Source organism: Branchiostoma lanceolatum, chromosome 19, assembly GCF_035083965.1.
Source record: "Branchiostoma lanceolatum isolate klBraLanc5 chromosome 19, klBraLanc5.hap2, whole genome shotgun sequence".
Classification (NCBI taxonomy): domain Eukaryota; kingdom Metazoa; phylum Chordata; class Leptocardii; order Amphioxiformes; family Branchiostomatidae; genus Branchiostoma; species Branchiostoma lanceolatum.
The window spans coordinates 8,981,603-8,998,049 of record NC_089740.1 but is presented as its reverse complement, the minus strand read 5'-3'; the positions used below and the strand labels follow the sequence as shown (position 1 = coordinate 8,998,049).

At 40.5% G+C, this 16,447-nt stretch overlaps 1 protein-coding gene across 1 annotated transcript; it reads left to right on the top strand.

Annotated features, from left to right (window-relative positions):
- The first annotated feature begins 280 nt into the window (after positions 1-280).
- LOC136425362 (uncharacterized) lies at positions 281-16,279 on the top strand. The gene is made up of 13 exons (XM_066414214.1): positions 281-649; positions 4,542-4,634; positions 6,855-6,958; positions 9,106-9,182; positions 9,440-9,486; positions 9,927-10,039; positions 10,459-10,576; positions 11,058-11,216; positions 11,727-11,866; positions 12,379-12,544; positions 13,007-13,131; positions 13,630-13,761; positions 14,002-16,279. The coding sequence occupies exons 1-13, from the start codon at positions 498-500 to the stop codon at positions 14,940-14,942; spliced, it is 2,367 nt and encodes a 788-aa protein (XP_066270311.1). The 5' UTR covers positions 281-497; the 3' UTR covers positions 14,943-16,279.
- Positions 16,280-16,447: the final 168 nt, after the last annotated feature.

Genomic DNA, 16,447 nt, shown 5'->3' with positions numbered 1-16,447 from the left:
TAATTGTTTGATTTTAGGGGTAGGACTTGGCCACGGCCCTACATCCTACATGTAATTAAGGAAATTCCATTGATTGAAATAACTTTAAAAGCCAGTTCGTTGAGTCATTATTTTTCATTCACTTATTTATTTCTTCTTCTTAACGACACCCCCCTCCGATGGTGAAGTTCAAGTACACGGATTTCACCCCCTCCTCACCCTCCCATTTGGTAGGTCCCGTATCAAAACCCAGAGCACGTGTCAAATCTGGCGGGAATTGGTACAGCGGAAGTGAGTCATACTTTCTATATTCTCATCACACCGCGAAGAAAAACACTCCAGCGTCAGACGCTCAGATTTCCAGGGCTTCATGTTGAGCCTTAACCGAGCTTCATTGAAAACTCTTCACTCTTTTCAGGACGATTTGATAAAGATTTCTTCCCCGGACGGCAGGGTCAAGGTCTGGCAGGTCACCGACCTTTGACCTCTAGGAGAAACTTATTTGGAAGTGGACAAACATGGAGTCGGAAGGGTTCGGGCGATTCTGTCGGAATTTCATCTTTTTCTTGGAGGTTTTAACGATTTTCTCCTGTATTTCTGGCTGGACTAAGTTGTCGGCAGCACAGGAGCTTCATCCCCATGGAATAAACGTGTGTGCTTACAGCGAAAGGTGAGTTTAAATCGGCAGATGCGGTGTTCAATAATTTTGTAACAAATTATAAAATCTTGCCCCAGGCCAGGCCGAGAGGTCCCACTGTGGGTGTAAAAAATCGTATTATTGTTTTTCTTCGTGGGTGGTTTGAGCTATATTTTGTTTACCGTATTTTATCATATTTCGACGAAGTCTTAAGTTAAGAATTTAATATTTTCATTGTAGTTTTCGTAGCAGCAAGCAAGTCTGTATAATGAAAAAGGCATCAATGACTCCGTGAAATTTGATCCAAAACAGACTTTGCAAATCTGTCGAATTCATCTTTCTAAAAGGGATTTTATTTGTTGTAAACGTGAAATTTCTTGGCTAGATTAACTAGCAACAAATGCTAGTCCCTCTATATTTCTGATGTAAAGGTACAAAAATACAGCGATGACTGTACGAAGAAAAATATTCATGGATACAAAATTCTGACCCTAAGCCTGCCAGGCCACCGCTTGACTCACTCGCTGTTTAAAATACATGACTGCACAGAGACACATTCATCGCAGAAATATCGATTTTAAGGTGATTCTGCGTAAAATAGTGGGTATAGGAGACCATGTGCCTCTATAAGTATAGCAAGGTCTTTCTTTCACATTTGTATGAAAGGTTTTCAATGTTTGTATTGTGAAACTAAAGAAAACGCCCCCATATATCCATTCATTGGTAACGTTAGAGGAGAAACGTTTGTTGGTGTAAGTATGAACAATTACAGAGTAGGTGGACAGGAATTTCACACGTTTGTGGTTCTTACTGTGCCATAACGTTTAGTTTTGCCCTATGGATTACAGGTAGGAAGGTGTGGTGGGAAGGTGGTCTTGTGGTTAGGGTTGGTGACTTAATAGACTCTAAAGGTTCTGGGTTCGAATCCTTCCTTGATTAATGTTGTGCCTTTGGGAAAGGCACCTATTTCCTCACTCGACTCAAGTAAAAATGACTATCCTAGTATCGGGTAGGGACACCCTCTTGTATGGGACATAAAGCTGTAGGTCCTGTTTTTGAGGAGAGTCACACCTCAAGCACTTAACGCAAAACAGTGTGATTGTTTCAAATCTTACAGTCCAGTCTAACACAGCTATTAATATAAATGTACCTACTGTACAAAACTGGTATGTTATGCCTAAAGGCAGTCTACCGTTTGTGTGAAACCGTTTGTGTGAAACAAATTCAAGGTGTTAGTATGGCCAGTTACACATAGGAATGTCACACATTTGTGGGTCTTACTGGGCCATAACATTGTGTCAGTGATCCCAGGTTGGGAAAAAAAGATAGCTAATTAAAGAAAAAAATTGAGGTCAATTGAATTTAAAGTGCTGTGAATCATCCTGTGGGGTCGGATAGGGCATTTCCAAATCATCGGATAATTCCTGGGCCCCAATAGATGTTTATATAAATCTTTTATTTAGGGTACCTGGAATTTTGTCATTCTGTAATTCTAAAATATTTGTGGTATAGATTCTTTGTTTGTTTTATGTTCTGCATAGTCAGTACACTGCCTTTATTCTAAGGCATAACAGGGATAAATTTAAAGCTGTTTCAGTAGAACTAAAAAGGTGACAGCATTTTTGGAAATTACAAAAAGTATGCACCAATGACATTTTGGAAAGTGCTTCCTACATGTAAGTGTTTTATTAGACCTCATTATCATCAAGATTAGGTCCATAAAACAAATTAACTGCCAAAAGATAAACAGTTACACACTAAACAGCTTTTCTGCATTGTGCATTATATAAACACACAGAAACCACTGTTTGCACATCAAATATTTGTGTGTTGACAAAACTCTCGGAGATTGTTACTGGGCCCTATGCTATACGTATAGCAACAGATGATATAAGGTTTGATACACAAGTACGTATATGTAAGTTCTTTTTCAGTATCTCCCTCTCTTTGGTCAAACTCAAAGGGAAATGCTTCAGACAAAGTGTTATGTCTTTTCTATACATTGTAGTTTGATAGTCATTAAACTGAAAGAACATCCTACCGTAAACTTTACTCAACTCTTAAACTCTGTCCCTTGCACAGTTGTGTCATCTGTCAAGAGATTGTTTTACTTTGTGATTTCCAAAGATTCTACATTGTAATTTGTGCCCAGGCCTGCTTGTGCCATGGCTTTTCAAACAACTTGTGCTGCAAGTCTGTGTATTCTTAACATCAACAATGCCCTGATTTTGAGGCAAGAAAACTTAAATATACTGGTACGTTTATTCAAGAGTTGAGAACTTGAGAGTGCTTGTCTTGATAATTGCATTCACGCAGTGTTGTGTTCTTTTATGTGCAGAAGTTTGATGCCTATAGCTAATGGAAAATGCACACATCTAAAATCATGCAAGTTATTTCTCAGTATGAGTCTATGACTGGTGACCAATTATTCTGCAATGGACCATGTAATTGCCAGGGTTGGAGGATTTCTGCCTTATTAACCCAAGTTCAGACTTACTAATGAGGGATCTAGTGTTTGGCATTCCATAGTGCACTGTTGTTGCCATGGTAATCAGGTCACCATGGCAATAAGATAGGATGATTGTATTCTTACTTTGCATTGACATTGTGCAACTTTAAATGTGGAAAAAAAGAACAAGAAAATTTATGTTCCAAAAAGTATGTATAAGATCATGATGTTAAGATTATCTTGTGGTTAGGGTGGTTATAGTCCAGTCTTATGCAGCTCATAAGTTAAGATACAAAACTGGTGTGTTAATGTTATGCTTTAAGGCATTTTACCTGTTATGTGAAACTAACGATAGAGAAAAAGGATGTATATCATCCTGCTGTGTGTCACACTGTAATTTTTTCTTCTCTTACTTATTTGCGATGGAACTTGATTTCCAAGTTGTCACACTGAAAAGCACTTTTCTGTTGGTTTTTGGGAAGTGCTGGTAGATAACATCCACAGGCCTTCTGCACACAAAGGGAGGAAGTGTGTGGTCACCAGCTGTCTAACTGTGACAGGCTGAACTTGAGCCTGACATCCTGTCTTGATTGACAGTAAAATCCAACACAACTGTTGGTTGTATCTGTATCTGAAATACATGGAAATCTTACAAAACAATTAAGACTTTAATTAAGCCACTAATAGCCTGCGTGCCATCCTATTTCTACCAGGGCTCCTACACTCGCTACCCTAAAAACATATTTTTTTTGTTTATAGACATCTTTAGCACAGTTTTATAAATGGTAGACCACTGCATTGTTCATTCGACACACAATTTCTCTACTCAAAGTTAAGAATGATGTAAAATTAATACATGTATGTAAGATTTGTAGGGAAGTTAAACTGATCAGACCAAAGCCTTTGAAGAGGCTGAATTCCAGACTAAGTCCGTATGGAAAGCTGGTGACCTTGGTACTGCTTGGAACCACTGATAAACTTAGAGGTCAAGTTAGGAGCAGGATGCCACTTGTCTGGACTTTGTTTTCTTTAGAATTTTAGATCATTATGGACTATCTTAGTCCTGGTTATAAGTTAGCATTTTCTGGAGTTTGTCCTAAAAATGGGTCACCATAGAAATCAGTACTAGTAAGTATATTGTAAGGGATTGTATTTTGTCACTTAAGATGGTGATGTGAAGCTGTTGGCTTTGTGTATGAGGGAATTTCAGGTGTTAGCCTCAAGCGTCAAATAAAGCTCTGTAAATAAATGAACCCAACACACAAAACAAGAAGAGTAGGCCGGTGACCTGGTGTGCTTGGCTAGAAATGTGGGCTGTAATGACGCCACATTGCACTACTACTAGTACTAGTACTACATTGTAGCTCCTTGAAAATGATGAGTATACACGTACATGTGCAAGTTACAATAGATATGCATACAACTTACAAATACAACAAGTTTGTATTGACAATTACTTATTTCTCGTCTCTTCAGCTACACAGGCACCCACATCACCACCTCACAGATGACCAGGCAGACCAGGACCTGGGACTGGGGATGTCTTCCCTTTGTCAGGTGTAAAACCAAGTAAGTACACTTAAGGCGGTTAAGCCGGGTCTGCCAAATCCACCTCAGGATCGAAAGTGGATTCTGGATCATTACGATCTTGTGTCTGGGTGAATCCAGACTTGCGAAGCCTGGTATGAACAGTACAAGCTGGGGGTTAAATTGGATCCACTGTATCCACCTCAGGATCGAGGGTGGATTCTGGATCATTGCGATCATGTGTCTGGGTGAATCAAGACTTGCGAAGCCTGGTTTGAACAACTTACAAGCTGGGGGTTAACTTGGATCCGCCGAATCCACCTCAGGATCGAAGGTGGATTCTGGATCATTGCGAATTGGTAGCAACTTTGCAAAAGTCCCCAAAGGCTAATGAAAACGTTCGAAATGTGCCATTTCCTGTCGGTTGTGTACCAAAGGGAAAGACTGAGAAGTCTCTTGCTTATCTGACCTTATTTGTTCATCACCAGCTTTCACAAACCTGCTGCAACAGTTTAGCTCCAGGCTACAATTCTCTCAGTCTGACATCAGGGTGTGAAACTTGGGTCGTGACATCCTACTTCCCCAAACCTTAACAAAATACCACAGATCGATATAATGATTGTAGATACAGGAATGAATGGATGGATAGATCAATCTCAAATAGTGATAAGTATAATTTTATTAGTTGATATCCATAGAGTTGGCTGAAATTTTGCAGATCAGAATTTTTAAAACAGTGTTTACTTGTACCTTAGTACAGGGATTCAATTTTGGAGTTTTGGGAACTCTGGATTTAATTTTGGAGTAGGTGTGGAATGGACGTTTTTGTAGTGTGTAAGTTCATGGTCAAAATCAGTCTGTTTGGTAGAGGGGTGAAAATAAAACTGCTTGGAATATTTGAAGGTCTACAGTGCGTTGTACCATCCCTGGGTGACACATCAGAGCCTGTCTGTCTTCAATGGCCTACATATACACACGGGCCTGTCAATCTTACTGTGTTCTGTTCTGCTGAGTCAGCTGAAAACATGAATCATGACCATAGATATAGCGCTTAGGATCTTTACATATGTCACAAATTTAGTTTTGTACATTATGAATTCATAACAGCCTATACAAAAGAGAAGAAATTTAATTTATTTTAAACTCAAAAAAATCATTTACTTTTTTTACTTTTCTAAACAAATGTACTCTTTTCAAATTTGTAGCAAGTTGAATGTTTTTTTTATCATTGTGTGATTTATCAAGTGGCTGGCTCATACTCAGTATGTATCATTATGTGGGTGTGGAGAAATAGACAGTATTGTATCCTGTAGTCTGTCTAGGTAACAGAAGGTGGAAGGAAAGGTGTGGGTTGTTGGTATATGTCTGAGAAGGAAGGAAGCTACAAAACTGTCTTTTTCAAACAGACGCACCATATATAATTATGGCTTTCCCAGATATACGTTAATTTCTCAGAATGTCTCTATACATTTGGTATTTTAAAAAAAACATGCAAATAGTCATCTTTTTTTATCTATGTGCAATCGCTAATTGCAAATCTTGATCCAAGGACATTGACTATACCAACATGTATTTTTACACAATACATTTTGTATGCATGGAATGGTCTTTAGATTATCTGTAATCTTATGTCAAGCCAGCAGAATACTAAGTAGGTCTTTGATTCAACAAAAGTGAAAGGATTGACCCTGCGTGGTCCTTAGAATGACCTTTACTTTCACTGATGTACAAGGAGAAGTTGTTGGTTTTGTGCCAGAATTTGTAAGCCTTGAGGGAATGGCTCAGTGGGTGTATCTTATCAAGTGCAAATGATTGTCAGTAATTACTTGTAGTGCATGTACAAGGCCACCCAACCTCAATGACACTCAGTGTATATGGATGAAATTCTTTAAACACCCTGGCCAGTCTGAAATGAGATGACAAAATAGAAATTTAGTGGTGGTTCGTCCGTCAACCTGACAAAAACAGCTGTCCGGTGGTTAGCCACTCTGCATCTGAACCAAGAGGTTGTTAATGTTAGTAGGAATCCTGGCTTTTGTCGCTCACCTGACATACACACTACTGGCAAGGGTCGCAGTCCTAAGGACGGGATGTAAAGCTGTGGTCCACTTTTCATTGTACTTGTTAAAAAGAACTGGCCTCAAGGGTATAAGTAGTTTCCCCGGTTCAATGAACTTGTAAAAAACTGTACATAGCGTCCATCCTCTCTGTCACGACCATTGGAAGAATTGCTCTTCAGTAGTTTCTTTTCTTCCCTTGCAGGACTGTGTACTTCACCATGTACAGAGTAGGATACCTGACCAGGTACAGACAGGTGTACAGGTGCTGTCCAGGCTGGCTGCAGGACGGAGACACCTGTCCTATACGTAAGTAACACACCTGTAGCACACCTGTCCTTTTTCATAAGCCATGCACCTTCACATGTAACTTCTGGGAATACTGGTTGCCATAGTAACAAAGCGGACACTGTGCAGCTACATGGAAAAGATGTTTTAGGTTATGCTGTTTTAATGGAACAACCCACTGACTAACCTACAAAATATCCAACCAAATTAAACAAAACACTAACAAACCAACCGACCTCACCAAGTACAGCTATCTCATGATCAGCAGTGATAACCATTTAAACAGCTGGTTCTAGATATGTCCCCTGCTGTGGAAATGACTCATTTCACCCACTACTGTTCCCCACTCATGACTATCAGGAGGTTTGGACCTTGTCCAAGTCCTAATCTACAAGCAGATGAATAGGTTGATGTTATTCTGTTGGTCCTTTGTGGCCTTTTCTGCATTTCTATGTCTATTTCTAGTGCAGGTTTGTACTATGTAGAAATTAAGCTAATGCAGAAAAGTCCACAAAAGACCAACAAAATACTGTGAATCTTGAAATGTTTTGTTTTCGCCATCCTTTGTAGTGACCTCTACACATGGATGTATTTCCAAGGTATTGTTTCCATCGCAAACTTGAAACGCAGCAAAAACCTCCTTCCCCGGCCAGTTCTATCATGAAATTAAGTCTCAGCGAAATTGAAGCAATTTACAGCAATGTACCGTCATGCAACTATCTGGACCCATTCCAAGTCCATCAGTGGTTTGTCTTGTTGTCCTGAGGTCAGGTTTGGGATGTGGGGTGAGACAACAGGATGTCACCTCTGCACCCAGGGAAACTTCAAGACATTCCTGTTTTCACATAGTGGTTTTCTCTTCAAACATACATGGACTGAATTTGTATGTACTGTAAATGGTAAAAGTGTAGTTTTCTTCAAACTGGAAGCATACAAGTTGGTCAATGCTTGAGTTGTAGGTTAATACCAAGGAGGTTTCATCCTCTTTGGTTAATACAAAACAAAATCTTGCGGTTTATTGACTTCACCATGGAGGTTTGATTTTAAACCTCCTCGACTTGACAACCATGTACATGTGAGCCCCTCAAAAATAAAAATACAGATTAATAAGCTGAAGGAAACAACATGAATGTGTATCACCCCTTGTAAAAATTGTCAAAAATATTGACAATTAAGAAGTTGTTTAGTTTTATTACTGGATCATGACTAGAGTCTTCAAAATGCTCAAGGTGTTTAGCCCTGGGACTGACTGCCCAACATCCAGTCTTTTTGACCGCTACCTAGCTAACAAGTTGGTAGCCTCAAAAAGAAAGAAGAAGAAGAACACTGAAATGTTCAAGAAGCATCCAAGCCAAGATGTACAACTATGATATTCTGAACCCCCTCGCACTAGTTGTGCCCCAGAAGAAAATCTCCCCCCTTGTGGCCCTGTGATTTCACCTGAATACAGAGTAACCTCCTGACTGAGCATGATTACCTGGGTCAGTGACTCTGTTCTCTGTGTGGTGGGAACTTCTCAGAGTTGGCGTCTTGCCAGGTTAGGCAGCTGCTCACAATGAAAGGAATACAGATGAAGAGCCAGGATCTAGGAGTGACTGTATAATTACTAAGATGTTGTTCTATCGCAAGAAATTGTGTGTTGGTTTCTTGGTTTGCTGGTTTCTAAACTGAATAACTAAAAAAATTCTGCATTGTTTTGCTATGACTTTTTTCTTGGGTATACAAATGTATCAAGGACATTTTTTTGGTATATGATATGAAGTCCTCTGTTCAATAAAAAGGGCATGGATTTAGAAAAGATCTGGAATCAAATTTGAATCCAGCCATTTTTGGAATCATTCCTACATGTATGCTGCTCCTTTGCTTTTGGAAGCCGGATTAATTTGATGATGTGACCCCCTTTGTGCATTGTGTCTTGTTCCATCTTATACACATGTAGTTCACTATGTAGTTGATAGAGGGCGCTAGTAAGTGTTCTGCAAACGCACATGTAGGTGGACAAGATTTTTTCTCTAACTCCCTCGGCCGTGATGCAAAAGGCTATACAATATAATGCATCGAATAATTGTCAACTTAAGCTAAGAATAAGATAGAAAACAAGAAATAAGACCTAGTTCCTGACAAAGTTTTACAGAATTTTATCGACACTTTGTTTATTCCCACCACAGCTACTTGTGATCCGGAGTGTTCGGAACACGGAACATGCACAGGAGCAAACTACTGCACCTGTTCCAATGGATGGAGGGTAAGAGACTCACTTATTTTGTTATTCTTTTTTTTTTAATTTCATCTTAAATTCTTTACTTGACAAAGGCTGACATATTATAGCCAAAGGCTATTACATATATACTAAGGGATAGTCTATCAATTTTAATCTATGTGATCTGGACAAACTCATAAAGTTTGTGGACCTTATAGAATGTTTCAAGATTATAATAGCTTCTGTACCTGTAAGTCAGATGATTTTTGTTGACCAAACGTTTAATTCCTACTGTTTTTCAGGGCCCGACCTGTGCTGATAGATGTCCTCCTGGCTATATGGGGTCAAAGTAAGTTCAGACTGGTTTATCAAAGTTAAAACAATCAAGCACCATTATGAATATGATTATGAAATTTTGTTTGTTATTGACCAATATTTGAATAATCAATTGATTTGTGTTGTAATTTTTATTCTGTAGTAGCTTGCATACAGTTAGTAGTGTAGTCTGAGTGGTTAGCGACTCGACCGAGAAGTCATGCAAACTACTGGAAAGGGTTGCAGTCCCTAGGACAGGATGTTAAGCCATGGTCCACTGTTCATTATATTGTACTTGTTGGAAAGAGCTAGGAGACTTTCCCTGGCTGGTACAGTGAACCTGTATTAAACATAGTGGCGGTTTTAAGTATCTCAACTGTTCATTCAGTTCATTTGAGCTAAACTTTTTTGAGATGACTTTCACTTTCTCTCATGGCATTTAACCAACTTTCCTGTTTGTTGTTTTGTGTGCAGCTGCATTGCCACCTGTCCAGCTGGTAAACACGGGCAGGACTGTCTGGAGGACTGCAGCTGTCAGCACGGCGCCACCTGCCGCGGCACGGACGGCTTCTGTAACTGTACCGCAGGTGAGCACATTTTCAAGAAGATTATGTTTTCGGTTATGCCATGGTGGAGTGACTGTGTAACTATGTAGACGGCATAACTCTTGAAGCTATGGATGGATGGATGTTCATGATTTTTTGCAGGTAAGTAGATGTCGGGGAGACGAAGATCATGTTTGTAAATGGGCCTCCTGGGGGCTTTCTACTTTACTGTAGCGGACCTTTTATGTTTGTTAGTATGTTTGTTTGTTACCAGGATAACTCGAGATGCTGTGAATAGATTGTGATAAAATTTATAGTACTCTGGTGAATAGAGTTGGGAATAGGAAGGTCAAGTTCGATAATGGGCCTCCTAGCGGCTATTTACTGTACCTCAGGGATATCAGGTGCATCCCAGCTCATCTGTGTTGATGACGTGTTAATGTGTGCTGTATTATGTACAGGTTGGAGAGGAGAACACTGTGACATCCCCTGTCAAGGAGGTACAGCTGGGTTGGACTGTGAGCTACAGTGCGACTGTGCAGAACATGGTACCTGCAACCCTTTCACTGGGGCCTGTCTGTAAGTTATTGTTTTACCTCCAGCTCTAAAGCAGATGTTTCATTTCATTAATCTAAAAGATTAGTTGATTCATAACTTCACCCCAAGGGAGTGAAGTATTGTTTTTGACTTGTCTGTCTGTCTGTGTGTGTTTCTGTGTGTTTCTGCAATTTCCAGCTTTGACATACATCCTACAGGTAAGTGCTGTTATTTTTGTCTTTGGGACTGGAAAAGTCACAAGGCAGTATGTAGTAGGAAGTATGGGTATGGGTATGACCGATTGACGTCTGCCATCTTTTTGTTATGATTGCAATGAAGAGACCATCAGAATACATTGTGAATTAGATGGTTATGTTATATTTTGTCAAGAAATTTACAAAAAATTATATTTCATTGAGTTATGAGATCATCGTTTTTACTTGCCACCATCATATTTTATTTCATTACTTACTTTCAAAGCTAGGATTTTTTTTAAAGGCTTGCTTTTTTTCCATTTCTCCAGCTGTGATGCGGGTTTCCATGGCGCCCAGTGTGAGTCGGAGTGTTCGGAGGGTCGGTACGGACCGGGGTGTCTGTTCAGCTGTCACTGCCCTGGTAACAACTCCGTGTGTCGGACCAGAGATGGGAAGTGCATGTGTAACCCTGGCTGGCAGGGAGAGAGGTGAGGGCTGTTTGTTTGCCTGTGTTTCTTCTGAATCAGTTATTTTCATATGCTATATAAGCATCTCTCACCAAAGTCACTGGAAGTCACAAAGGGCAAAAGGTCAGAGTTGTGGAAGTGACAGGAAGTGGAGTTCAGAGTTGGTAAAATTAGTCCTTGTGAACTTGTCTACAGCTGACAGACATTCCAGGTCATGGGGTCAATGGAAGAGGCTACTAATTCACAGGAGTATTGTTTTGGTCTATCTGTCTGTTGTGTGTTTTCACATTTATATATTTTTCATATGTTAGTCACGTTCACTGTAGCATGACAGGAGGTGATCAATAGACGTGTGTGATGTTTATCAAAACCTTATTTGCATGAACTGCAATTAAGCAGGAAGTTCTAAAAAGTATTTCACAGAGGTGTGAGATGTTCAAACTCTTTTTTTTGTTGAGCTATGAATATGATAGAAAAAACATGACTGTTTGTCCGTGGCATTAATAAATTTTCTTCTCCTATTCCATGTAGCTGCACAGCCATGTGTCCGCTTGGTTTCTATGGCGACCAGTGTTCCCAGAAGTGTGCCTGTAACCATGGCAACAGCTGTGATCATGTGACCGGGAGATGCCACTGTCCACCGGGGTACACAGGGGAGAGGTGTGAAAATGGTGAGGAAAACTATTCTTGTGAATATCTGTGAACAGTTTCATCAGGTTGGTAAATCTGTGTATATGAGGTTGGTTTAGAGCTTCCTTTGTAAGCAACGCAGAGGAATATTCCAAAATCAGTTTTCTGGATATGCTTATAACTGATACAGGTTTGCTGTGCTTGCTTTTAGTTAGTAAGGGTAAGTGACCCTGCCTCTGGACCAAGGGGTTTGGTGTTCGAATCCCGGCTGCGTGGCTCACCTGATATGCATGCTACTGGAAAGGGTCGCTGTCCTTAGGGCGGGACATTAAGCTGTGGTCCACTGCTCTCTGTGCTTGTCGAAAAGAGCTAAGGGAATTTCCCCGGTACAATGAACCTGTAACTACTGTACATAGTGTCTATCTTCTCTGTCGGGACCAGTGGAAGAATTGCTCCTCAGTTAACTTGTTCAAGATCACTTTGATTTCCTTTTCCTTTTAAAAATCTAAGTCAAATATTCTAATAATTTTTATTGTTGAATGTTTCTCCCCAGAAATGGCCCCAGTTCTGACGGCTGCCAGCACAGCTGACGATGTATCCCACGGCAACATTCTGGTGTTCTACATCATCGTTGCCGTGGTGATGGGTGTTCTGTTGATCGTCCTGATCCTGTCCGTAGCCGTGTGTAGAAGGAGAGGGAAGGCCTGCTTCCATAAAAGGTAGTCTTAACTAACGTCGCACCTACATGTATATGTAAATTGATAAGATGTTTCTTAGATGATTTCAGAAATGCAAATGAAGTGGACAGAAAGAATTACAGTTTCTTGATATTGATATGAAGTGGGAGGGCTGGGACCGAGGGTCATGCGGAATACACCATGTTGTATTTTATTTACAAGTCATTGTATGTAATGCCCACTGAGGAAACACACATTTCTTTGCAAAATGCTCCAGAACTTGAGAAACTTTGTTAAACATTATAACAACAGCAGTTTTCAACCATGGCGCATGCAGCGTATACGTAGTGTGTACGAATGATTCCATGGAAGCCAATGGGATACAAGTAGAAGCCTGTGTGATAACCCAAAATATCACCCGGTCTGGAACACATGTATCAAACATTATCACTGCCCAAGTATGACATAAATTGGTTTATAACTCGGCTGATTTCATCTGAACAGGGAGACCCACCGCCACCCCATGGAGCTGGAGACGCTGATGGTTCCCGCGCCCACTGCTGAATGTACGGCTGTGAACGAGGAGAACAGGAAAAACAGCTTCACCCAGAGACAGTGCATGGTCGTGGGTAAGTACATACACTTACACAGTGTTTTATTGTCAGGTTTTCCATGTTGTGTGAGGACTAGACATGCTTCAGATTTTAAAGCAAACCTCCATTTTCTTTTCAGCGACTTTTTCTTTCAGAAGTTTCTGGGGTTGATTTTTTTTATTTCATAAAAGAGAAGCTAGGTAGGGGGAAAAATAGATACTGGAACTACATTGTTGTATTGCTGCTTCCTTATTATTCAATATTTAGTGGTTACTTTTTATTCTATGGATAAATACAAACAGTACCATCAGCCTCAGCTAGCTATAGGAGGCACTGCACAGTAAGGGTTGTTGTGGCTGCAGTTTCACTAGCAGGGTATACTTTTACAGGGAGGGGTTACTAGCCCTTCCCCTTTAACATGCTTGAGGCACCTCCTCGAACATGAGACCTCCATTTTAGGTACGTCCCCTCTGAAAAACGGAGTTTCCCACAAATTTTGGCCCCTTATTCACTTTACATTCTTTTGCCCCTCAGTTAAATCAGGTGGTCCCAGGAAGTACACTAAGCTCCCCGACCAGCAGCCAGTTGTACCAGGTGCGCCACCCGACGTGGCAGGTGCTGTAGGTGGGCATGTGACATTTGCAGAGGTGGCAGCTGCAGCTAAAGGTACTTACCTCTTGTTTTGTCACACTTAACTACTTAATATACTGTTCATATTTTTCTGTAAGCTGATTGTTAGCTAAAAAGCTACCTTAGCATGCAAGGAGATTATCAAAGTTTTCCACACACAGCCATGTATTCAAAAATTAGACATTGCATTTAACATTTTTGTATTGTAATTTTGAAATAAGGACGCAAAAGTTGTTTTCTGTGGTCTAATTTTTCTTTGTGTTTTCTGCATAACAGGTTCAAGTACACAACAGGAGACTGCCGCTCCAGCGAACCTGTATGAAGATGTGGAGATACCGCCCAGCCAACCAGCGATCACCGTGAAGAAACAGCCTTCCTTCTGGCAGAAACTCTCCCGGAAAGGTGCCAGGAATGATGGTGGGAACGAGAGAAGCACCAACAGAGGAGAGGAAGATGACACCATCTACGAGGATATCGCACGAGTACGGAAAGAAGCAGCAAAGATGAACAAGAAATCTGAGAAGAAGAAAAAGAAGGCGAGTGTAAAATCTGACTTGAGGAGAGGACAGAGCTCGGATCCCATGTTACCGACCGCAATGCCGCTACCGACCACGCCCGAAAAGAACTTCTACATGCCGTTGGTCCATCCACAAACCCCGCTGCCTCGCGTGACGAGTATCATGTCGGAGGGCGACCGCACGTCGCACATCTACGCGTACGTGGACTACAGCAAGGCGACAACGCCAGCCAGCGGTGGAACAGACGACGTCCCTGTGCCGGCGTCACCTGGAGGGTATGACTACATTGGCAATGTAGCCACACCCTCTAGGGAGAGAATAACAGGGACATCCACGGACGGTGCAGTAAGCGTAGAAGGTGCGGATGTACAACCGTCGTACGAGAACGTACCCAAACCCGTAGACGACGACGGCGTGTTTACAGATAACGATTACGTCAACGATGCACTGCCGTACGAAGACATGAAGAGTGTGGACACTACTGACGATATTGAAAGCGACGACAGAGACAACACGACATACGAAACGCCGCGACCTTTGAGCGAACGATCGAGCGTTAAGACTCAGTACGAAGACATGAGTGGATCCACCCCTATCCTGGATAAGATCTCGAAAGACGGCAAGGAGGGAGGGAACGAGAAGGAAGAATATGAGAAGATGGGAGGGGGGAGTCAGTCACTGCCAGACATTCTTCTGTAAAGAAATGTAGTCCTTGTTCACCCTTGTTCAACAAGTCATTGAAGTCAACATTCCCTACTTCCAAATCCACTGCCATGTCGGTGTAGAAGAAACCATTGAGACTGAGGGGTGTGGGTTGGATTTGCTCCCTCCAAGCAAGGACATTATAAAGAAAGGACTGAGCATATAATGTCCTTGCGCCAAGTCATGAACAAACAAACAAAAACTTACATGTAATGTATTATAGAGTCATATTTTTTGTCATTTCATATTAGTATGTGTTTTCAACTGGCTCAGTGCATTTTGTGAAAACTGTTGATGCCATTGTTTGTAATGTATGCAGTATATCTTCCAATCTTGTTGGCTTTGAAGAAGGATTCATACTAGTAGTACAATGTTTCGTATATAACTTGTTGCAGACAGATTTTTCTAACATTTATGATAAGATAGATGTTTGTACTGATATAAAGGTTATCATCACGTTTTTTACAAGAAACGTATAACATTTTCCGTGTGTATATAGTTAAACATCTTTAAATTCTATATAAGAGAATTGACCAAATTGAAATCTTCTGGCTATTTTCTTCCAAATTCTACTTTCATAACTTTCTGAAATAATTCCCAAATTTTCCATGTGTACACTTATAATGCTTGGAATTCTCTTTGTATAATAGGATAAATAATTTGTACAGTGAAGTAATTTTCAAATACAATGTACTTGCAAGTTGCAATACAATATGATACTTGTCAATGATAATGTAGATATGATTAATGATATTGTAGGTTTGATACTACATGTACATGGAATACATTTAGCAAAATTGATAAAGTATTTCACAGTGTTATAATCAGCTGTTTGATCATATACATATGATAATCACCAGTAAGTTTTGAATGTAAAATCATTGGTATTGCAGTAAGGTAAGCTGTTCTAATGTTTTCTAGCTTGCCTCGTTTGCTGCATTGATTACATACATGTAGTTGCTGGCAACTATGACAATAAGTTAATGATGCTTGCTTAAGTTAACAGTATGTTAATGATAACAACAAGTATGTACCTTACATGAAACCACTGCAATTACATGCGCTTTATATCCTTAACCCTTTCTAGCATGCTGTGGCCATTTTTGTACCTTTTGTGCTGTGACATGGTGGTAGGGAGAGGACACGCTGCACTTTGAGTTCAACTTAATGCTGTTAATTTGTGTCAGGTTTACAAAATGTAGGATTACAGTAAGGTGTAAAGGAGTGTTGAATTGTTCAAGCATGTACATAGACCCAACAGAAGACTGAAAGTGGCCTTTCTAACTGCTGGACAGTTGTTAACGGTACTCAATAAAAAATTGTTGCTAATCCAATCAGTCTTAGTTCTGTCTGTGTCTACAACACTCTTTTAATATACAGACCTGTGTTTGGGGAGAGCCATACCCCACGCACGTTATAGAACCCACCACCCCGGTGTGCGATGGTCCAAGACCTTACAGCCAGTACATGTATATAGGCTACAAATATCAGCAGCAGGTTGA

Excerpts from the sequence above, each read along its gene's own strand:
- LOC136425362 (XM_066414214.1), top strand. The coding sequence starts at position 498 with ATGGAGTCGGAAGGGTTCGGGCGATTCTGTCGGAATTTCATCTTTTTC. Across the intron at positions 4,635-6,854 it reads TTTGTCAGGTGTAAAACCAA|GACTGTGTACTTCACCATGT; the intron begins GTAAGTACACTT and ends CTTCCCTTGCAG. Across the intron at positions 10,577-11,057 it reads CCTTTCACTGGGGCCTGTCT|CTGTGATGCGGGTTTCCATG; the intron begins GTAAGTTATTGT and ends CCATTTCTCCAG.